At 39.5% G+C, this 24,091-nt stretch overlaps 2 protein-coding genes across 2 annotated transcripts; both read left to right on the plus strand.

The window, feature by feature from the left end:
- The first annotated feature begins 3,617 nt into the window (after window positions 1–3,617).
- On the plus strand, window positions 3,618–4,589 carry LOC118591479 (olfactory receptor 11G2). Its single transcript, XM_036199812.1, has one exon. The coding sequence runs from the start codon at window positions 3,618–3,620 to the stop codon at window positions 4,587–4,589; it is 972 nt and encodes a 323-aa protein (XP_036055705.1).
- A 17,313-nt stretch (window positions 4,590–21,902) lies between these two features.
- Window positions 21,903–23,038, plus strand: LOC118591485 (olfactory receptor 11H6). Its single transcript, XM_036199830.1, has one exon. The coding sequence runs from the start codon at window positions 21,961–21,963 to the stop codon at window positions 22,972–22,974; it is 1,014 nt and encodes a 337-aa protein (XP_036055723.1). The 5' UTR covers window positions 21,903–21,960; the 3' UTR covers window positions 22,975–23,038.
- The last annotated feature ends 1,053 nt before the right edge of the window (window positions 23,039–24,091 follow it).

A 24,091-nucleotide genomic window follows, 5' to 3' on the forward strand; every position in this document is an offset into this window, starting at 1 on the left:
AATCATTTGTGTGGTTCTTGGTTTTTTGTTAGCTTGTTTTGTTTTTGTTTGCCTTTTTACTAAAGAGTGAGAAAGAAGGCATGGAGCTTGATGAGTTGGAAGGTAGGAAGAATATGGAGGAGTTGAGGGGAGGGGAATCATAATCAAAATATATTATGAAGATAATGTATTTTCAATAAGAGAACTATAATTTTATAATTTAAAAAGGGAAGAAAAGAGGGCATTTCACATCTCCATGAGTGAATGGACCTCCTAGGTGCCTTACTCCAAAGTGCTCACTTCTCTTTTTGCTTTTCTGGGGGAGGAGGAATAAGATCATTCATCCAATAAACATACACTGGTCTACCATTGCTTCTCTAAGCAGTGTGATGTAATTTTGACATAAGGACATCTGCCACAAATGAAGGGACTATTAAGTGACCACAACAATCATGATAATCATAGATTAGGATCCTTAATGCCAATTTTGATTCTCACAATGTTGAAAGAGGACAAATCAACAAAGATATTAAATGAACTCATGTCTTTGAAATAAGATTCCTTCTACTGTTGGAAAAAAAGGAATAATCAGTAACCTGTGCTTGAAGACCTGTGTGTACCTCTATCAAGGGGAAGGAAACCTAGAGAGCAACTCTGATGGAAGACCAGAGAGAAACTGATGTGTGTCTCAAATCAAGGATAGATGCTCCCAAGATTAATGCCTTGAAACTCACAGAACTCAATCCTAAACAAAAAGGGGAAGCATCTTTAAAAAACAAAAAATAATTGGTTCTCCTGGGAGAAGACTGTTCCTGCTGTTACTACGCAGATCCATATGAATGATGTCTCATCTCACCTACAGCTCTTCTCTCTAGCTCTGACCTCAATGCCAATCACTTGCACCACTCTTTAGAGACAACAATCACAGGACCAACATGTGAGGCCTCCAATAAACTTCCACTTGGGTACTTAGTAGGTATTCTGAGCTGGATTAAATATTAATTATATCTTACGTCATCCCACAGCAATATCGGAATAAAGTGTTAATATTTTACTCTACTGTAAATAAGGGCAGGTGTCACAAAGTGTCTCCCGAGAATTCAGTCCCCAGTGGATGCAAGAGCAGCACAAAACAGCCTCCTGCAACTCTTCATCTGGATGTGATGAATTTGAAGGAACAGAGCTCATTCCTCAGAGGCTCTATTTATAAACCCTGTATGTTCCAGTAAACATTCAGATCTCTTCATTCGACTCTCTCACTCCTGACTGCTAGTATAGAGGAGAACATCTTTTCTCTCTAGGAAAACTAGACACTATCCACAAAACTCTGGCTTTGGATTCCTTCTAGTCAATGATGGGAGATGATGTTAATGCTTAGAGAAGGAGTTAGAAAATTGACCATCTCAACAAGGCTTTCTTTTGTTTTGTTTCAGCTACCTATTTCACAGACAATAATCTGTTGCTGTGTCAGGCCCCAGACAGAGTGCTTCTCTATATATCAGCTTATTCAGAGCCCTCAACCCTTCTGTAAGAGTATTATTTTTGCAGATCAAGACACTAAAACGTAGTGTTTGTATTTGAATAGATAGAGCATCTGCTGTTAGTAAAAATGGATTATAATTCAAATGATAGGCTTCTTACTCCAAATCAATTGCTTTCCTCCAATGCCTTAACTACCCACCACCTCTCAAATCTCCATGGGAAAGTTGTTTTGCAAATGGAGCAGGTATGGCAATTTCCTCTCCTATCAAATGAAATGGATATGCTGGGGAGAAAAATGCAATGATGGTTTCACAGGATTGACTTCTTGGATTCACCTTGAAACAAAAAGACATTATCAGAAAATGGAAGTTTCTGTCCCCCAACATGTCATGGCCCAGGATCTGACTAACTGAAGTGCTCTGTCTCAACTTTCCTAAGATAGAATTGGGGTGAATGTGCTGAAGTGTTTTGCTTTCAATGTTAATTAACCAACTATTCATCCTGTACACATGAGCACTGAAGCCATTGTAGCTATCCATATCACAGTCCCTTCTGCAGTCAACTCTGAATAATCTGCTTGTCATTTGCACAGGTTGAAAATAGCCTGTGTTGGGAAAACCACACTGCTGCTCTCTGAACACAGAAGCTAAGTAGTAAAAGGTGAGTAACAACACACTCCCGGTAGGAATACCTCCCAGCATGTGCCAATTAGCTTTGCCCAGGCATAAAATGTTGCTGACCCACACAGGCTGTTCTTGTTTTCAAAACTGAAGGAATCCAGTGTTATCTAACTCAAGGATCATATAGAAAAGATATGTAGTACATCAGTATATAAGCATGTGTGCTCATGTATGTGTGTAAACATAAAGACAAGCTAATCCTAATGGCTCAAGGTTGGCCCAGAATGGCTGTGGTCACACAGCAAAACAGAATAGTTTCGGCTGGAAGCCCCTCCTTTTCTAACAAGAGAAGCATCCTTTATTGTAAGCCAATTTGTTAGTTCTCTCCCTTTTTCCTGTAACTGTTAAGAGAAAGATCCCATGAACCACATCTGGCCTCCTCCTGCTTTGACTCTGGGCACCAAGATGAGCATTGTTTTTTTAATATTATTAAGTTTTATAATGGATGGAAGAGTATGGCTTTGTAACACATGAAAACTGTCTGAAATTCAGTTCCCACTAGACTTAATGTTTTACTGGAGTATGGCACATGCATTCTTCTAAAGCTTGCTATAGCCTATTTTGGCCTTACTTCACCAGAGCTGGGTGGCTTTGACAGAAATTATGTGACCCACAAGCATAAACTATCTAACAAAATATTTGCCAACCTCTACTAGAAAACATTACAGAAGTAGGAAGGTGGGATCTCTTTCTACTGAAATGTGACCAGGGTGTATGTGGTCCCAAAATGCACACTCTTCATTGGGATGAGGAAAGCTCATCAGATAATGTACAGTGTTACTCTCTGCTGGCCAGTGTTATATCCAATAATCCTTGTTTATATTTGTCTATGGAGTGTTTATGATTGCCCCATGTACAAAAAAAAAGGAGAAAGATGGAGAGAGGGACAGAGGGAGGAAAAGATAGTCAGAGATGTTAAGGGAATCAAATCAAAATTTATTCCAAGTATATTGGGAAGCTAACTGACACCTCTACATGAGAGCATTCCCATAGTTAATCTGATTTCAATTTTTTAAAAGCCAATATGGATGCAACATGAATAATAATTACAAATAGCAAGATATTCTACACCAGGAGATACAAGGATTTCACTTCTCAAAAAAATTGGGAGGATATCTTATTTTGTGTGAATATATCTACATATATTTGATTATGCACATTATAAGATCTTGAACAAAAATGTAAACATGTTTGAAAATTAGATTAGAATTTAACTTACTAGAATAGAGAGAAATAGGAAGATGATGATGAAGAGGAGAAGGAATACTTATCAATTCTGACCAATAGTTTTCTCTTGCCAACAGCAGAAAGTGTAGGGAAGCAAAGAATGGGAGTGAATAATCACTTTAGGTCAATATATACCTAGAATAGCTAATACAAATATGTGATTTCTCATGATGATTTAAATATAAATCTGAATCTTCAGCTGGCTTTATCCATTTGGTAATTTCTGGTGCTTTTACAGCTCACAGACAGATGAAAACCCTCAGCAACACCAGCAACTCCAGCACCATCACTGGCTTCATCCTCCTGGGATTCCCCTGCCCCAGGGAAGGGCAGATCCTCCTCTTTGTGCTCTTCCTCATTGTCTACCTCCTCACACTCATGGGCAATGCTTCCATCATCTGTGCAGTGCGCTGGGATCAGAGACTGCACACACCCATGTACCTCCTGCTAGCCAACTTCTCCTTCCTGGAGATCTGGTATGTCACCTCCACAGTTCCCAACATGTTAGCCAACTTTCTCTCTGACACCAAGGTCATCTCCTTCTCTGGGTGCTTCCTGCAGTTCTATTTCTTCTTCTCCTTGGGGTCTACAGAATGCTTTTTCCTGGCACTCATGGCCTTTGACCGCTACCTGGCCATCTGCAGGCCTCTACACTATCCTGCTCTTATGACTGGGCATCTCTGTAACATCCTTGTGATCAGTTGCTGGGTGCTTGGTTTCCTCTGGTTCCCCATTCCCATTATCATCATCTCCCAGATGTCCTTCTGTGGATCCAGGATTATAGACCATTTCCTATGTGACCCAGGCCCTCTGTTAGCACTGACTTGCAAAAAAGTTCCTCTAATAGAGCTGATCTTGTCCATCTTAAGTCCTCTGCCTCTCATTATTCCTTTTCTCTTTATCATGGGGTCATATGCTCTGGTCCTAATAGCTGTATTGAAGGTCCCTTCAGCCTCTGGGAAAAGAAAAGCTTTCTCGACCTGTGGGTCTCATTTGGCTGTGGTTGCATTATTCTATGGCTCAGTACTTGTCATGTATGGGAGCCCAACATCTGAGCATGAAGCAGGAATGCAGAAGCTTGTGACTCTGTTTTATTCTGTCTTGACCCCACTTCTTAATCCTGTGATATACAGTCTTAGGAACAAACATATGAAGACAGCCCTGAAAGCAATTCTCGGGGAGGTTAAAAAATGGTTGTCAAAAAAGATCTTGGGCAATTAAATTTATATTTAATTTATTTTCAGTTTTTAACTGGTTTAAGTAATTAATCAAAATCTGAAGCATCTAGGAGAATGGCTACACTGCTTTTATTTCTTGGTTCTTGAACATCTGTCCTGCTGATTATCATGGTTCAGTTATATTAATTTAATGTTAATCATATTTTAAAAGTTAAGACAATAGATATAGGAGGAGATCAATATAAATTTTCCTCCAGCACATAGATAAAGGCAAATTATTTTATTCCTATTTAAGTGTTATTTTGGGTGATTTAAAATTCCTGGTAGTTGGTAAGGTTTTCAGTGCCAGGTACTATTTCCCTCTTCTTGAAGTAGACTTAAATCCAACTGAAGAAATGTTAATTACTCCTGAGATATGTGTGCTACTGCTGCACCCTTGGGATTATTGTTCAATGCTGGCCTTAAGTGCACAGCTTCCAAAAGCAACTTTAAATATTAATAATCTCAACTCCCCACTTAAAAGACACAAGCTAGCTGAATAGAAATATCTGTCTCTGTCGTCTAAATGAAGCTCTTCATACCTTTAAGGATAGAAATAACCTTAAACTCAAAGTACAGAAAAGTACTGCAAACAAATAGACCCAGGAAGCAAGAAGGTATTGTTATCCTAACTCTTGGCAAAATAGATATTAAACTAAAATGAATTCAAGGAGATAAAGAAAGATGCTTCATTCTAAAGAAGGGAGCAACTAACAAATAATAAATTACAATTCTAAACATATACACAGCAAACATTCACAGCAATGTCATAAAAAGTGTATTACTATAATTAAAGACATAGATTAACTACAACTTAATAATACTAGGTGGTGAGTCTGATAATCTGCTTTTTCTAATAGACATATCATCTAATCTAAAAGTCAACAGAAATGTCAGAATTAAATGAAGAGATACAAACAGCCAATAAATTCAAGAAAAATAACATTAAGTATCTTCAGCCACTAAATCAAGTCAAAAAAATAAATCAAAACTGCATCATGAGTTGATTAGATGGCTCAGCAAATGAAGACACTTGCTGCAGGCCTGAATATCTAACCTACATAAAAAGAGAACCGCCAGGCAGTGGTGGCATACGCCTTTAATCCCAGCACTCGGGAGGCAGAGGCAGGCGGATCTTTGTGAATTCGAGGCCAGCCTGGTCTCCAAAGCGAGTTCCAGGAAAGGCTCAAAGCTACACAGAGAAACCCTGTCTCGAAAAAAAACAAAGAGAGAGAGAGAGAACCAATGCCCTCCAGACTTGCATAAAAGGAGAACCAACCCCCAAAGGTTTTCCTCTGACCTCCACACAGACATTTGGACACATAGATAGATAGATAGATAGATAGATAGATAGATAGATAGATGATAGATAGATGTAAAACACAAATTTTAATTAGCCAGGCACAATAGAACACACCTTTAAACTCAGAATTCTGTGACTTCAAAGTCCACCTGGTCTACATAGTACATTCCAGATCTATCAATTGGAGATAGATTCTAGGTTAGGGATGTGGGCTTGTGTCCACTTCCCCTGGCAGTGCTGGGACCTGATCTGGCACAAACTTATGACAGCCCTATATGTACTGCCAGTCCCTGTGAGTTCATATGTGTGTCAGTCCTACTATGTTTAGAGGGCCTTGTTTCCTTGGTGTCCTCCATCCCCTCTGATTCTTATGTTCTTCCTGCCTTTTCTTCCACAGAGGTCCCTTAGCCTTGAGAGAGTTGATGAAGACATCTGGTTTAGGGTTGAGTGTTCCAAGGTCTTTTATCTACTGCACATTGTCCACTTGTGGGTCTCTGTATTTGTTCCCTCTACTGTAGGAGGAAGCTTCTTTGACAATTGCTGAGCAAAACCTGATCTATAAATATAGCAGAACAGCATTAGGAGTCATCTCCTGGCTACATTCCCTTACCAAAACAGTAGTATTTGGTTTTCCCCTAGTCCTTAGCCTATCTGGTCTCAGGTTCTTGCCATTTGAGTTTGTCAGAAATGTATTCCATCTGATTGACTGGACCTTAAATCCAACCAGATACTGGTTGGTTACACCCACAAGATTTGTGCCACTATTGCAATAGAGCATCTTGTAGTAGGTCATCATTATAATTGATGACTTAGTAACTGAGTTGGTGTTTGCCTATCTCCTTTGTCAGTGTTCAGAATACCTTCCAGTACTGTACACACTAGTCTAAATGGGTAAAAGCTCTAGGTAGACACCTGCTTGACTTCTCAATGTTCAATGAGTTGTAAAGGTGTTGTCTTCCGCAAAGGGGCCTTACCATTAGTTTGTGAGAAACAACCAAGAGTCTTGATAACAACAAGGGTTGTTTGGAGATACTCATGGGGCCCCTTTGACCAACAATTCAATTATATGTAACCTGTTCCTGAAACTGGAAGCTAAGTTTGGTCATGAGAGATTATCCACTTGGGACTCTGTCTTCCCAATTATTTGGCAATTTCATTTTAATGGACTTCATACATGTATATATTTTAGGAAGCCTCTCCTATATTGGTTTTCCATGTGATGACTCAAATGGCCCTTAGTATTAGCTGCTCCTCCCCATATTCCATCCCTCACCCTCTTCACTTCTTCCCCTCCCCATTTGTTCCTCCTGTTCCTGCCACATCGTCCATCCATAACCAGCTATTCTATTTCCTCTTACTAGGGAAATACATTTCTCTCCCCTATTCTCTTATTGTATTCCTGTCCTATGTGGTTATACAGGTTGCAGCTTGATTATCAAAGACTTAACAGCTAGCATCTACATATAAGCAAATATGTACAATATTTGTCTTTCTGGGTATGGGTTACCTAACTCAAGACGATTTTTTTCTAGCTATATTCATTTACCTGAGAATTTCACCATTTTGTTTTTTAATAGCTGAGCAATGCTCTGTTGTGTAAATGTGCCACATTTTCTTTATCCATTCATCTGTTGATGGACAGCCAGGCTGTTTCTAATTTCTAACTATCATGAATAGAGCAGCAAAAACATGGTGAAGCAAGTGTCTCTATATTAGGATATAGAGTTCTTTGGGTATGTGCCCAAGAGTAGTATAACTGGATCTTGAGGTAGGTCTATTCCCAACTTCCTGAGGAACCACCAACACCACTTTCCATAGTGGCTGTACAAATTTGCACTCCCACCAGAAATGGATGAGTGTTCCCCTTACTCCACAACCTTGCCAACCTGAGCTGTTGCTTGTTTTATTGATCTTGGTTAATCTGAATGGTGTAAATTGAAGTCTCAAAGTAGTTTGATTTGTTTTTTCCTAATGAATGAGAATGTTGAACATTCTCTTTCTTATTTCCACCATTGAGAATTCTGTTTAGATCTGTACCCCATTTTTTCCTATGCAGAACCTTGTTTTTTTTTTTCAATGAAAGGATGAAAGAAGTTGTTAGAGAATGCAAAGGGAGCAATGAAAGGAAGAAGGAAAACCAAGAGTGAGTGATGCTAGAGGGAGAAGATTGTGATCAAGTAGCCTTAAGTACATGTATGAAACCTCTTACTTTTACTGTTAATATACACTGATTAAAAACAGATGGTAGCAGTTGTGCTGAACTGTTCTGTAATCCTAACATCACATTGGACAATTCTGTAAGAAAATACTTGAGCCAAAGGGCAAAGCAGAGACTGAAGTTTGGCACTTCAAGTAAAAAGAGAAGAAAGGGTTTTATACTCTTCTTCCTGTCCTGCATTACAACGTAGCCTGTCTAGCCCCCAGCCCTGTAGCAGCCTGCATGCAGGTACGCCTCCTCCCACTATATCTCCATTCCCTAGGAATACCACTGATTCTTGGCACATACTCAGCTTTCCTCCTTCATGAGGACCCTCTCAACCTTCCCTTCTAACCCACTCCCAACTCTTTGTGTTAACCACCAATATATAGAAACACTCTCTTCATGGGACCCTCGGGTGGCTACACCAAGCTGAGACTCAGGTGATACATACTATCTTACCTGTCTTCCATTCTGATCTCACCTGTCTCATCCTCATCTCTGTAACAACCTGCTTGCAGGTACCACCCACCCACCCACCTCAATTCCATTCCCTGGAGACTCCAACTCTTAGTACAGACCAAAGATGCCCCTTGCCTTTTCATCCCTCTCTCTCCAGATTATTCTTGTCTTACTATAATCTATTTGCAGTGGCCCTTCCTCCCACCACACTTTCAACCCCCTATAGACTCCTCCTCTTGGTGTAGCCAGCATCCCCTTAGCTCTTTCCCACAGCCCCTCTCAGCCTGTTCTCCTACCCATCTTAATTCTTTGCTCCCCACCAACCTGCAGAAATATTCCCTACCAGGTAACTCACAGCCACCACACTTTCTTAAGGTCCAGAAAGGGCAACAGAAACCAAGGTACCAAAGAAACCTCCCAACAAAGACAAGACTAGATATCACCTAGAAATGAAACAACTTAAAAACATTAACAATTGAAACAATATGTTTCCACCAGAGCTCAGTAACGCTACTAGAGTAAGCCTTGAGAAATGTAATATAGCTGAAGCATAAAGGACTTCAAAATTAGCAATTATGAATTGCTCAAGGACTTTTAAAAGGATGTGAATGAATTCCTCAGTGAAGTCTATGAAAACACAAATAATGAAATATAATAATGGAAACACTTCATGACATGAAAATAGAATTTAGCAGAGAAATCAAATCACTAAAAAAATGCAAGCAAGTAAAATTGGAAATAAAAGATTTACGAAGTCAAACAAACACCTCAGAGGTAAGTCTCACTAACGTGATACAAGAGAGAATTTCAGGCACTGAAGACAAAGTTGAAGTAATGGATATCTCAGTCAACAAAACTGCTAAATCAAAAAAAAAAAAAAAAATCCCAGGCACAAAACATACATTAAATCTGGCACACTATGAAAAGACCAAATTTCCAAATAATAGGACAAGGAAAGGGAACAAGCCAAGGACAAAGACACAGAAAACATTTTCAACAAATTCATTCCCCCAACCTAAGAAGGAGGTACCTATTAAGGTACAGGAAGCACACAGAACATCAAACAGACAGAGTCAGAAACAAAAATCACCACAACTGAATGTATAAAACAAAGAAAGGATATTAAAAGCTACAAGGGAAAAGACCAAGTAACATATAAAGGCAGGCTCATTGAAATAATACCTGACTTCTCAGTGGAAACTCTGAAAGCCAAAGGGCCTAGAAAGATATTCTACTAACTGTAAGAAGCAACTGATGGAAGCCCAGACAAGTACACCCAGCAAAACTATCCATCACAATAGACAGAGAAAGAAAAACTTTCCTCAATAAAACCAAATGTAAGCACTATCAATCCAGCTCCACAGAAGAGAAACTTAAACCTGTTAACTATACCCAAGAAGACTCAAAAAAAAATAAATAATCCAAGAGCAGTAATTCAAGAGAGAGGAAAAAACGCAATAACAAGATAATAGGAAACAATAAACGCTGTTCATTGTTAACTCTCACTATTCATGGTCTCAATTCCCATCCCCAAAAAGAAAAAAGACTAAAGAATTGGGTTAGAAAATGAGATTCATCAATCAGCTGCAAAAAAACAAAAACAAAAAAGACACTTTACCATCAAGGACACATCACCTAAGGATAAGAGGATAAAAAATTATATCCCAGGAAGATATAACCTACAGAATCAAGTGTATCCAATTTAATAGCATATATTCATCAAAAGAATAACTCCACCAGTGGTTATTTCAGTCCTAAACATTTATGTACCAAACATAAGGGCGCCTGAATTCATAAAAGAAACACTACTATGGTTAATGGCATATTGACCCTTACACAGTGATAACGGTGACTTCAATGCCCTACACTCCCCAAGAGACAAGTCATCCAGATAAAAACTAAACATAGAAATTCTGGACCTAAATGATATCATAAACTAAAGGGATCTAACAGATATTTATAGACTATTTCACCAGAAGAATATACCATCTTCTCATTAGCTCATAAAACTTTCTCCAAAATTGAGCACATACTTGGACACAAAGCAAGGCTCAACAGGTACAAGAAAAATTGAAATGAGAGCCTGCACCCTCTCTGACCACCGTGGACTAAAGCTGGATACCAAGAACCAAGGGAACAACAGAAACCTTACAATCTCACGGAGACTGAAAAACACTACTGACTGAAAAATGGAGCAAGAAGAAAATTAGAATCGTTTTAGAGCTAAATGAAAATGAAAACATGACCACTGCCAGGGAAGCAGGAAGTCTGACAACAGGTCTCCCCTCTCCTTCTGCTCCTCCAATCCCAATCACCCAGTCTCACCCTCCTCTCTGCAACAGAACACCTGCTGCAGACTTCCTTCCCCTTCTGCACAGTCTCCTGTGCATCCCACAGACCTTCCCCTCCTAGCCTCCTTCCCAGCTGCTTGTTGCTCTATCCCAGCCCCCAACTCCAGCAGGCACTCCCTACCAACACACTGGCTACTCCTGCCAGGGAAACAGGTAGACTGTCTATAGATCTTCCCTCACTCCTTCTCTTCCTCTAGGTCCAATCCTTCAGTCTCATGCCCAGCACTACAGCAGTCCTTCTGAGATGACCTCTCTTCACTGTGTCTAAGTGGTGATAAAATAAGATCCTGATGGAACACTCTGCTCTCCTCTGTACTGTGAATAACTTCATACCCCTAGCCTATCCCCATTCCTAAGAGTCAATTCCAAATACCCAGGAACACATTATACCTGGAACCCCCAGTGGCCATAACAATCACGTCCAAAGAAAACTTGCTACCAGGCAACATACAGCCATCACACTCCCCAAAAATCCAGAGAGAAAGCAGAAATCAAGGAATAAAACACCCACCCAACAAAGACAAATCTAGAAATCAGCACCTAGACGTATATGATCACTGTGATCCCAAATGCCTAGATGCCAGTGTAAAAACATAATAACATCCAGGGCAGTGTGTCTCCACTAGAGACCATCTATTCTACCACAACAGGCCTTGAATATTCAAACACAGCTGAAGCACAGGAAAAGCTTTAAAACCACATATACAAAGACAATAGAGGTCCTTGAAAAGGAAATGAATAAAACCCTTAAAGAAATCCAGAAAAACACAGTATGAAGAAGTAAGTTAATCCCTTAATAAAACCCAAGAAAAGACAAACAATTGAAGGAAATGAACAAAACTGTTCAAGACCTGAAAACGGAAAAAGAATTGATACAGGAAACCCAAACTTAGGGAATTCTGGAAATGAAAATTTAGGAACTTGTATAGAAGCTACACAGGAAAGCTTCACCAATGAATACAAGAGGTGAAAAGAGACTCTCAGGCATTGAAGATATGATAGAAGAAATTGTTTAAAAAGGTTAAATCTAAAAAAAGTCCTCACAGAAAACAGCAAGGAAATCTGGGACACTATGAAAAGACCAAACCTAAGAGTAATAGAAACAAAGGAAGGAAAAGAATCACAAATCAAAGGCCCAGACGATATTTTCAACAACAACTAAAATAGAAGAAAATTTTCCTGACCTAAAGGAGGAGAAGCCTATAAAGGTACAAGAGGCATACAGAACACCAAACAGATCGGACTAGAATAGCAACTCCCCCTCACCACATAATAATCAAAGCACTCAATGTGCAGAATAAAGAAAGCATATTAAAAAGCTGCCAGGGGAAAAGAGCAAGTGATACAACCCAAGTAAAGACACAACAAAAAACAAAACAAAGCAAACAAACCCTGCAAACCAATATCCCTGATGACATAAGTGCAACAATCCTCAATAAAACACTAATAAACAATCCAGATCAAGTTGTCTTTATCATGGAAATGTGGGGATGGTTCGACATATGTAAGTGAATAAACACAATAATCATATAAATGGAATTAAAGACAGAAAAAAAAAACACATGGTCTCAGTGGACACAGAAAGTCTTTAACAAATCCAACATGCTTTTTTGATAAAGGTCCTAGAGAAAGCAGGACTGGAGGAATAATACTTCAACATAATAAAGGCTGCATATAATAAAACAACAGCCAATATTGTCCCAAATGGAGAATAACTCAAAACAAACCCATTGAAATCAGGAAGAAGACAGGGCTGTCCACTGTCTTCACTCCTTTTCAGTATAGTGGTGGACACACTAGCTAGCACAATAAGGCAACATAAAAAAAAATTAAAGGGATATGAAAGAAAAAGGTGAAATTATCTCTATTTGCAGATGATGTGCTATACATAAGACATCCCAAAATTACATAATAACACTTCTAGGAACAAGGACCAATTCAGTCAAGGTGTTGGAGCGTAAATCATTTATATAAATCAGTGGTCTTTCTACATTTCTACAACAAACACTGAGAAGGCTATCATAAACACTCTCATGGATTTACAATGGGATCAAAGAAAAGAATTCTGTGAATAAACCTAACCAAGGAGACAAAAGACCTCTGTAATGAAAACAATAAATCTCTGGAAAGAGTGATATTGAGGAAGACATTAGAAAAATGAAAGCCCTCCATGTTTATGGATTGGTAGAATTACTACCGTGAGGAGGACCACTTTACAAACATAAAGCAATTTACCAACTCAATGAAATCCCAATCAAAATATCCACAATGTTCTCCAAAGAAGTAGACAAAAACCATCCTAAAATTTGTATGGAGGGGCTGGAGAGGTGGCTCAGAGGTTAAGAGCACTGGCTGTTGTTCCAGAGGTCCTGAGTTCAATTCCCAGCAACCACATGGTGGCTCACGACCATCTGTAATGAGATCTGGCGCCCTCTTCTGGTGTGTAGGCATACATGCAGGCAGAATATTGTATACATAGTAAATAAATAAATATTTTAAAAAAATTTGTATGGAACCAGAAAAAGACCTTGAATAGCCAAAGTAATGCTTGGCTAAAAGAACTACACCAGAGGGATTACCAGTCTAGATTTCAAGACATAGTATAGTAATAGCTATAGTAATGAAAACAGAATGGTACTGTTCCCCCCCACACACACAAAAAAAAAAATGGACACATAGGCCAATGAAACTAAATAGGACAAACAAGCATGACTACACATTAAAAACAGCCATTTGATATTTGCCAAAGAGGCAAAAAAATGCATTAAATAAGAGACAGCCTCTTCAACAAATGGTTCTGGGAAAACATGATGCTCACATACAAAAGGATGAAACTAGATTCATATCTAACACCTTCCATGAAGATTATCTAAAGTGGACTGAAGATTTACATTTGAAACCTGAAACAACTGCTAAAAGAGAACATAGGCGACACTCCATGTGATACAGGTGTAGGAAAGGACGTTTGAATGGGAATTTGCCCAAGAATTAAGGCCAACGAATGACAAGTGGGATTGCACAAGATGGAAAAATGTCCACACAGCTGAGGAAACAATTAATGGAATTCAGAGGAAGCTCACACAGTGGAAGAGAATCTTCTCCAACTGCACATCCGACAGATGATTAGTATCTAGATTGTGTAAAGAATTCAAAATACAAAGAGTCAAGAAAACATATGACCCAATTTTAAAGTGGGCTATAGTAGATAATAAATGGTGTGATTCCTTATGTCTGTTTTCAGACATCCTTACTATTATTTTACCCTCCTCCCTCCTTCCATGTTTATCTCCCTCCCATTGCTAAAGATGCCTCTCTCTTCCCATTTCCCTTTTCAAATCACTTGTACCTGGTACTCTCTCTATTGCTCCCTGTACCCCCTACCCTAGCAATGGTCCCATTTTACTTCCTGTTTTCTGCAGTTACTTGAGAATATTTACTTATATCTAAAGATTTAGAGCTAGGAGTCCCTGGTGAGAGAAAACATGCAACATTTGTCTTTCTAGGTCTGGATTACCTCACTGAATATGCTCTTTTCTTGTTCCATTTACCTCTAAAGTTCATGATTTCATTTTTCTTTATAGCTGAATAGTATTCCACAATGTATATGTACCATATTTTCATTATCCACTCATCTTTTCCACAGACTCATTCTGCTGCCTGTGGATCAAGATGTAGAACTTATAGTTCCTTCTCTGGCACCATGTCTGTCTGTACACACTATGTCCCACAGTGATGATAATAGACTAAGCCTCTGAAACTAGCTCAAATTAAATGTTTTCCTTTATAAGAGTTGCTGTGATCATGGTATCTCTTCACAGCAATAAAACCCTAAGACAGTGACCCTAGAGGACTTCTAGTAATGTAGGATACAGAGTCTAAACTTGCCAGCTTTTGTAGCTAGGTAAGGCTGCCAGTGGTGGGACTGGGTTGTATTCAGTCAGGTTGTTGGCTGAGGGGGTCCCATGAAGATCTCAAAACAACCCAGGCTGAGGCTATAACAGAGATCACGCTTTGAAAACTGATAGTGAGGTCCCATTGCTTAGGACAACATCCACACAGCTCATTGAACACAGGTCAAGCTGGTGCCTGCCTGTGTGGAGCCTTCACCCCTACATTCTAGTCCCTTTGGTACAGGAAGGTACCTTCAGTCTACAGTATGAGAAACCTGGACACCAACCCAGTCACAAAACCCTTGACCTACAATCTGTTCTTCCTGTAAGATGTGCTGGGGAAATGGTAACACAGAACTTGTGGGAGTGGCCAACCAATGTTTGGTTTAACTTGAGGTCCACACCACAAGAGGGACCACATGCCCTATACTGCCTAGATGGCCAGGAACTGGATACTCCAAAGACCTGGGGTAGAACCAAACACAACTGTCAGAGATAGGTAGATAGATAGATAGATAGATAGATAGATAGATAGATAGATAGATAGACAGGTAAAATGATGCCTAATGATGTTCTGCTATACTCATAGATTGGTGTATTGTCCAGTCATCATCAGAAAGGCTTCCTCTGACAGCAGATGGGAGCAGATGCAGGGACCCACAGCCAAACACTATGTAGAGAGAGTCTAAATTGGAGGTTACCATCAGGTCCCTCTCCTAGGAGATTAAGAACCCCATGGAAGGGGGAAGGGTAGACTGTAAGAGTCAGAGGTGATAGAGGACACCAGGAGAACATGGCACACCAAATCAACTAAGTAGGACTCACATGGGCTCACAGAGAGTAAAGAGGCAAGCATGGGGTATGCATGGGTCTATACCAGGTCCTCTGTGTATGTTACGTTATTAGCTTGGTGTTCTTGTGGGTTTCCTAACAGTGGCATCTTTCACCTGCTCTTAGGACTCTTTTCCTCCTATTGGGTTCCTTGTCCAGCCTTGATATGAGGTGTCTTGCCTTGCCTTATTGAACCTTGTTTTGTCCTGTTTGTCTGTCTTCTCTTGGAGGCCCACTCTTTTCTGAAGAGGAAACAAGAGGAGGAGTGGATCTAGAGTAGAGAGAGGTGGGGGCAGCTGGGAGGAGTGGAGAGAGGGAAAACTGTGGTTAGGATAGATTGTATTAGGGAAGCCTCTGCTCTCAATCAAAAAAGGAAGTAAAAATAGGGAAAGAAAAGGAGTGAGACAAAGAAGAAAGGACAGAAAGAGGAGGAACATGTGAGATGTGGTTAAATAAACTAGTTAAAATGCCTGACAGTAAATTGGATGAAGAAACACAACCAACAGTCCTAAAGCCTAACTGAGCGATATGCAAGCAAAAGGAATACTTATCCTGAAATATATATGCAGCACTTAGTAATAGAAAATAAGAGATAACAAGAATACTTTGGAGTGAATTGTTGGCTCTGCTGTGTTGAGTTAAGAAGTGAAGTTCTTAGATCCCTCTCCCTCTGGGGGGGTTCCACATGGTCAAGACAAGAATGCAAGCTCTTGGTTTCTTCAGCCTTGATGTTCTAACCATTGAAATTCAGATGATCCATTTTATATCCTGTATTGATATCCTTATTATTTAATTCAGCTGTTTGTATTCTCTTGAAACACATTTAGGAGTTTATTTGTGTCCTCTCTGATTTCTTTGAATATACTTATAAACATGGACTCTCCCAAAGGGGCTATTGGCAATTGAGCTCTTCTGAAGGGGAGGTCATTGCCTCCAACAGTGTAACCACCACGAACATGGTAACATGGGTAACAACCATGTGTTGCCCATGCTCCTGTGGACATCTTTATACCTGTGCCCATGTGGGTAGCCCTAGTTAAACTCAGTGGGTCAGAGAGTAAATACAAAAACAGAAAGATATGAACACGGGGTTGGGTATTTAGCTCAGTGGTAGAGCGATTACCTAGCAAGCACCAGGCCCTGGGTTCGGTCCTCAGCTCTGAAAAAAAAGAAAGAAAGATGTGAACACAAAAGCGGGACTTGTTGGAAGGATGAGGATTGGAGGGGGGAAGAGGGTGAGGGGATAAGAGTTACAGAGTGTATTATATGCATGTATGGAAGAAGAATATATTAATTTTAAAATCAAAAAAGACATTTTAAAGTGGCCAATTTATAGTATTCAAATATAAATGCTTTTAAAGGAATTGAGGAGATAAGTTCTGTCTTCTTTTTTGGTTTATGTATTTTATTTTTATGTATATGAATGTTTGGGCCACAAACTCCAGCTCAGGCCAATGTAAACTCATTCTCCCATTTCCCTTGGCAAAGCTTATTTTTAGTGAAGGACTTATTTTTGGTGAAGACATTTTTCCCTTCTGAGATGTGTGGCCAATACAAGATCACCTGGATTAGCTTTCCAATTGTATTATTTACTTTAACACATTTATCAGTGACTTTGGACTTTTAAAATAAAGCTTCAACTCATACTTGTCTAAGTTCAGCAGGCCTCAGTACATTTACATTTGAAGACCAAAACAGCATGTCATCTCCATGAAATTTATACCTTGTTTGTTCTCATCACCAATATGTATTCGGTGTTTACCTGATATCTGATAGCTAGTAGATACATAATAAATGTTTTTCAATCAATGATTTAAAAAAAAAAGAATTAAGCAAGTCTATTCTGAAGAATCTAAATTAAGTAATCACAAAGACACATGAGCATGTGTTTACACACTTAGATACACATGTGGGATTTCTTCTCCTCTCTCGTGAGCCTCCCCACTGTGCTCAGGTACATCATTTCCTCGGGGTACCACTGGGGAAACTATAAAGTGATATAGGTAGAATAAATGCATGCACAGAGACAGAGGTGCAGGGAAGGAATTAGGCACCTCCCAGCAAGCGCACCAGAGAGCTGTGGACCTTATTCAGAAGAGATTTGCCAACTCTTACGCATCCCTGGCTTGAAAGATGTGTTTCATTTGGTTCAGAGTACCAAAGGATGTAAGCCTCTGAAGCCACAAATAATAATTTCCCTCCATAACTCCGATTTTAGACTGTGTGAAGAGATTCTAGGGCAGCAGCTTCTCTAAGATGTTCCTTGTGGAGCCAGAAGCACCAGCAGGTATGTACAGAAGCCTGCATGCACAGCACTGTGGCTGCAGCAGCTTTACTGCTGAGAGCTCCTCGGAGTGAGATCCTGTAACTCCGCTTACCTTTGAGGAGGAAAACATGCTGGGTTCTTCATTTCTCCCAACATAGACTTAGAGCGTGTGTAGGGCAAGCTATGCACTCTGGTGTTTCCCTGGGCATTACAGCAGTGTCCCTGCCATAAAGTTTACGGGGAAAAAATGGTGTTTAGAGGTATTGATCCTGGGAAAGAGTTCATTAAATCCCTGTGGAAACATAGCCTCGGACTTGGCCTGTTTTGTGAAACAGTGACGCCTTGGTTAACAGATTGTGTTTCTGGGAGGAGCAACTAAGGGGGGCTGTTGTTCTGTCAGGGCTGTTAGCTAGTGACAAACAACTGAACGTGAGCTGAGAAAGAAGTAATCCACAGGCTCTCCTGTCCTTTAGAGTCAGTCCATCACAGACTGACCTTAAAACATGACCTTAAATCACTTCCCTGGACAAGCTGCTTAAGTGTTCACAAGTGGTCAGGGTAATAGAGGAGAGTCTGGCTCCCTTCTGAGCATCACAGGACAGGGTTTCTTATCTCCTTGTCTCACTTTAGCTGCCCACTTACACCTTAAAGATGATCACAAAGATCAAAGAGGTGAGTGGAAACTGCTAATCACTGTGGGGTTTTTGTTTGTTTGTTTGTTTGTTTGTTTGTTTGTTTTTGAGGTCGTATCAACAGAAAAAAAAAGGAGTGATACTTCAAATTTCTGTGAAGTTTATCATCCTCTGATTCCATAGATAATTATAATTCCCCTTCAGCACAAGCAATGTCAACAAAGTCTGGTGCATCATAAAGTCAAACCATTACAAAGGTAAGAGTTAAGACACAAGAAGTCTATTTCAAGGCCACACACTGTGACTTGGAATTCGATTTCTTTTTTTTGGTGCCAAGAATTTCCTGGGCTGTGAACAGGTAGGTTAATTGTCTCATACTGCTGTCTACTGTAAGTCCAACGTATCTATTTTATACCAAATTAAATTTATCATGTGGCTTGTGCTACACAGATTTATTTAACCTATTCCTCACTGGGAAAAAAAAAATGTCATTTCTGGCCCAAGCACACAGAGAGCTGTAGAGTTAAACAGCTGAAGGAACTGTGTGCACAGGAGTATACAGATGTAATGGTACTCTCCCTAGATTTGATAAAGCAGAGAAACTTTGTTTTTCGTGTCAGCGCTTATACCCAGGACTTAACATACTGACAGGCTGGACATTGTTAAATGGCTGACTAAATAAGTAAGTGGATGGAGTACTACAATTTCCACTCAATATGCAAATTTTTATTTCTGTTGCAAACCTAGAAATTGTATTTCCAGACAAGAGTGATGCAGTATGTGAGCTGATAAGTATAAGAATAATTGTGAAGGCTGGAGAGATGGCTCAGTGGTTAGGAGCACCGACTGCTCTTCCAGAGGTCCTGAGTTCAATTCCCAGAAACTACATGGTGGCTCACAACCATCTGTAATGAGATCTGGTGCCCTCTTCTGACCTGTAGTCATACATGCTGTATACAAAATAAATAAATAAATCTTTTTTTAAGAAAAGAAAAAGAATAATTGTGAGGGGGCTGGAGAGGTAGCTGGGTGGTTAAGAGCATTGGTTGCTCTTCCAAAGGACCCAGTGTTCAATTCCCAACACCCACATGGCAGTTTACAACTGTCTGTAACTCCAGTTCCAGGGGATCTGGCATCCTCACACAGACATGCAGACAAAAGCCTAGGGTACATAAAAAATAATAATAAATCTTAAAAGGAAAAAAATGATTATGAAAATATATCTGAAATTGTAATTCCCTTAGAAACTTTAACATATGCCCATCATAATTAGATTACATTGAACTAAATCACTTGAATAAATGTACATTTTCATAAAAACCATGTAAGTTAGGGATGAAAATGTAGCTTTGTTAGCAGGGTGGTTAGCCTAAAAGTTCACAAAGCCCTGGGTTTGATTTCCCATCACCACAGAAAGCTGAGCATGATGACACATCCCTATAATCTTTGTAAACTATTCAGGAAGTAAAGGCAGGAGGATCAGGGACTCAAAGTCATCCTTGTATGCAGAATCAAGTTTGAGGTCAAGGTAATCTACTGGAGACCCTATCTCTAAAAATAATCTTGAAAACAAAAGTTTTTTTTTTTTTCATTCTAAAACATGTTGTCATTACTATGTCCAAATTTACCCTGGCAATAAAATATTTCAATATTGTTCCGAGTTTGCTCCAGGTTTGACCAGCATTAAGAAGCTGACCTCTTGCTTTCTGCAAAGTGCATAAATGAGCATAAGGATGGAATTCTGTGAGTATCCTATAGTGATTCATATATAGTCAATTATTTTACTTTGAAGACGATACTGGTCAATTTAAGATACTGGGTGCATGGACCTGTACCAGATACTGTATTACAGCTTTCAGTTTAACGTTTTCATGGGACTCCGAGTGTGTGGGTCTCTGGGACTTGTGCCTTTTCTTGGACTCTATTACGTCTGTATGTTTGCATTGTCTTACTTCGATGTGATGGGTTTTGTTTTATCTCACTTGTTTTATTTGTTGGTTTGTTATCTCTTGGAAGCCTGTCCCTTCCTAATGAGAGACAGAAAGGGAGTTGATCTGTATAGGAGGGGAGTGGGGAGGAATTGGGAGCAGAGGGAGGTGAAACTGTAATCATGGTCTGTGGTATGAGAAAATAATCTACTTTCAATAAAAGAGGGAAAGGAGAAAATAAGTAAATAAAAAAGTGATGGTGGTTTCCCCAGCAAGCCTAGACCAATATCTTCCAGAAGACTGTCAGCAAAATATTCAGCTGTTTAGTCTGATAGAAACTACTGATTCAGCCAAGAGCAGAAAGAACTTTCCAGTCTCAGCACATCCTAAGATAATCCTTCTGTTCATTATTTCAATCAACTGTACTTTAACTTAAAAAAATAATAATAATAATAAGTAAAGGAATATTGTGAAGGAATAAATTACACAGTTGAGAGCTTATTTCATGCAAAAAAACGAAGGAAGTTATATTATATATTAGAGAATCTGACTTACCCAAACGTCAAGGTACCTTAAAAATCAAGCCATACTAATATCACAACTTAGGTGATGGGAGATAGAGAGGAAGGCCAGGAAAAATCATGACCTGCAGAAGAAATCTAAATGCCTGTCTGTAATTAAGTTTAGACTTTAACATGATTGTCATAGAAGACATAACTGATTTATTTTATGTAGATCCAGCAAAGATAAAATTGACTTGGGGAGTGACAGGATTATGTATAGAAGTAATTTTAAAAAAGATAAAGGTTGCTCAATATAAAAGGGAAAAGAAGTGCTTTAAGAAAACCAGCACTCGGGCAGGGGATTTAGCTCAGTGGTAGAGCACTTGCCTAGCAAGCACAAGGCTCAGCTCAAAAAAAGAAAAAGAAAGAAAGAAAGAAAGAAAGAAAGAGAACCAGCACTCTCGAGGGGAACTGGATTGTTGAACAAATCCAGATGCTACCAGAGAGGATGTGATCATGAAGAAACTAGGCAGGTTATTCCCAAAACATTGCACAGATGCCTGGGTACGGTGCAGCAGCCTAAGGATGGAAATGCAACAGGGCTCCAGGCTACCCCACAGTTTCCTTTTTATCTGTATCTAGTGGATGTGTATATATAGAACTGACTACGAAGGCAATGGAGCACTATTTTCCTTCAGACGTATAACTATTTGTGCTCCAAAACGAAAAATAAGTGTCCAAAGTTCCCACAAAGAGCAATGGGTTCTATCATAACATATGACCAAATCCAAATGAGCTGATGTGTATACGAATTAATATGTCTCACACACACACACACACACACACAAAGAATTAATATTTCTGCGGATACCTTTAAGTTCATTCTTTCAGTCTCCCTGAACATCATTTTTCTTCGCTGTAAACAAGAAAAATAAAGAGTTCCCCTACTGCTCAAAGGGTCGTCAGGAGGAGACAATGAGGCAATGAAAAGTACTTGGTACATTTTCTGGCGATGTGTCTGAGAAGCCTGGAAATACTCGCTATCATTCACTTCTTGGTTGTTTCTGTTTTTCTAACAGCGTTGGGATCCCAGAACAATACAATACATTTTGTGACTGAGTTCATCCTCCTGGGTTTCAGTAACCAGGGGGAGATTCCAGCTTTCTTCTTCTCCTCAATTCTGATACTCTACCTCCTGACCTTGCTGGGGAATGGAGCTATTGTTTGTGCTGTGAAATGGGATCGGAGGCTCCACACGCCCATGTACATCTTCCTGGGAAACTTTGCCTTTTTAGAGATATGGTATGTTTCTTCCACCATCCCAAATATGCTGGTCAATATCCTCTCTGAGACTAAGACCATCTCCTTCTCTGCCTGCTTCCTCCAATTCTATTTCTTTTTTTCACTTGGTACAACAGAGTGTTTCTTCTTATCAGTTATGGCTTACGATCGATACCTGGCTATCTGTCGACCATTGCACTACCCCTCCATCATGACTAGGAAGTTCTGTGTAATCCTGATCTGTGTCTGCTGGGTGAGTGGATTCCTCTGCTATCCAGTCCCAATTGTCCTCATCTCCCAACTTCCTTTCTGTGGACCGAACATCATCGACCACTTTGTGTGCGACCCAGGACCGTTGTTTGCACTGTCCTGCGTCCCGGCTCCTTCCACCGAGCTGCTCTGTTATACCTTCAATTCAATGATTATCTTCGGGCCCTTCCTCTCCATCTTGGGATCCTACACTCTAGTTCTCAGAGCTGTGCTTCGTGTTCCTTCTGGTGCAGGACGAAGGAAAGCTTTCTCTACATGTGGGTCCCACTTAGTTGTGGTGTCTTTATTCTATGGGACTCTTATGGTGATGTATGTGAGCCCAACATCAGGGAACCCCGCAGGGATGCAGAAGATTGTCACGCTGATTTACTCAGCCTTGACCCCCCTCTTAAATCCCCTCATCTATAGTCTCCGAAACAAAGACATGAAAAACGCCCTGAAGAAAGTCCTGGGACTAACAACTATCCAAAACTGAGACGGTTTTGAAGAAGAATTCATGGGTTGCTTTTTATATTAACATGTTTAAAATTATTTTTATTATACAGGCTAGCACTTTAGTTCAGTTTCCACAAAAGTGATGAACTTGGCTTTCTGTGTTTGACTCATTTATCTTAACATGATATTCCCCAATTTTGTCCATTTGTTGCAAGTGATAGGATTTTATTCTTCATCATGTAGAAATCACCTTGTATAATTTTTTTTTCTATTCATCCATTGACATTGACAGGCTCCTAGGCTGATTCCATAGCTTAGCTGTAATAGATAGTGCCACTAGTATCTCTTTTGTGTATTGGCTTTCATTCTTTGGGGTATTTATCTAGTAGTGGTGTAGCTGGATCTTATAGCAGTCCCAGTTTTTTAAGAATTTCCATGCTGTTTTCTGTACTGGGTATACCAATACGTTCCAAATGGGTTACTTGTAACTTATGTATAAAAGCAATAAAAAAAACTGCTTCTTGTAAGTGTACGCTGACCCACATTGAAACAGAGGAAGAGACTCATCTTTTACAGTTCCTTAACAGTTCAAGTTCAGCTTGTTGATGACAAATGCTCAATAATAAAGCTTTGTAAGTATATGTGGCTTTCCTGAGTAATTACATGATGTTAACATATACACAAACAGTATGTGCATTTATGTTATATTCTTACTCTATGGTATATATTTGAACTTTCACTGCATCAATTGCATGCTTATCTGAAGCTTTTTACTGCAATCTTTCATAGTCATAAAATAAAATTTTTCAGATGAGTAAGAAACACCACATGTGCACATACATGCAGCACTATATATGTGTATGTGTACTATGTATACTTATATGTGTGTGTATGTGTATATATATATATATATGCCATAGCTTTGAGGTGGCCTTTCTCACCAAGATCACAAGATAGCCACACCTCTATTCTTTTTTTTTTTTTTTTTTTTTTTTTTTTGAGCTGAGGATAGAACCCAGGGCCTTGTGCTTGCTAGGCAAGTGCTCTACCACTGAGATAAATCCCCAACCCTTCTATTTTTTTTAACCTCTATTCTTTATACCTCCTTCTCTTAGAGATAAAATAAAAACTTTTCTCTCTGTCACAACTCACAAGAC

This window comes from Onychomys torridus, chromosome 9 (assembly GCF_903995425.1).
Source record: "Onychomys torridus chromosome 9, mOncTor1.1, whole genome shotgun sequence".
Taxonomy (NCBI): domain Eukaryota; kingdom Metazoa; phylum Chordata; class Mammalia; order Rodentia; family Cricetidae; genus Onychomys; species Onychomys torridus.

Bases quoted from the DNA above. Each gene is read 5' to 3' on its own strand.
- LOC118591479 (XM_036199812.1), top strand. From the start codon at position 3,618: ATGAAAACCCTCAGCAACACCAGCAACTCCAGCACCATCACTGGCTTC.
- LOC118591485 (XM_036199830.1), top strand. From the start codon at position 21,961: ATGTGTCTGAGAAGCCTGGAAATACTCGCTATCATTCACTTCTTGGTT.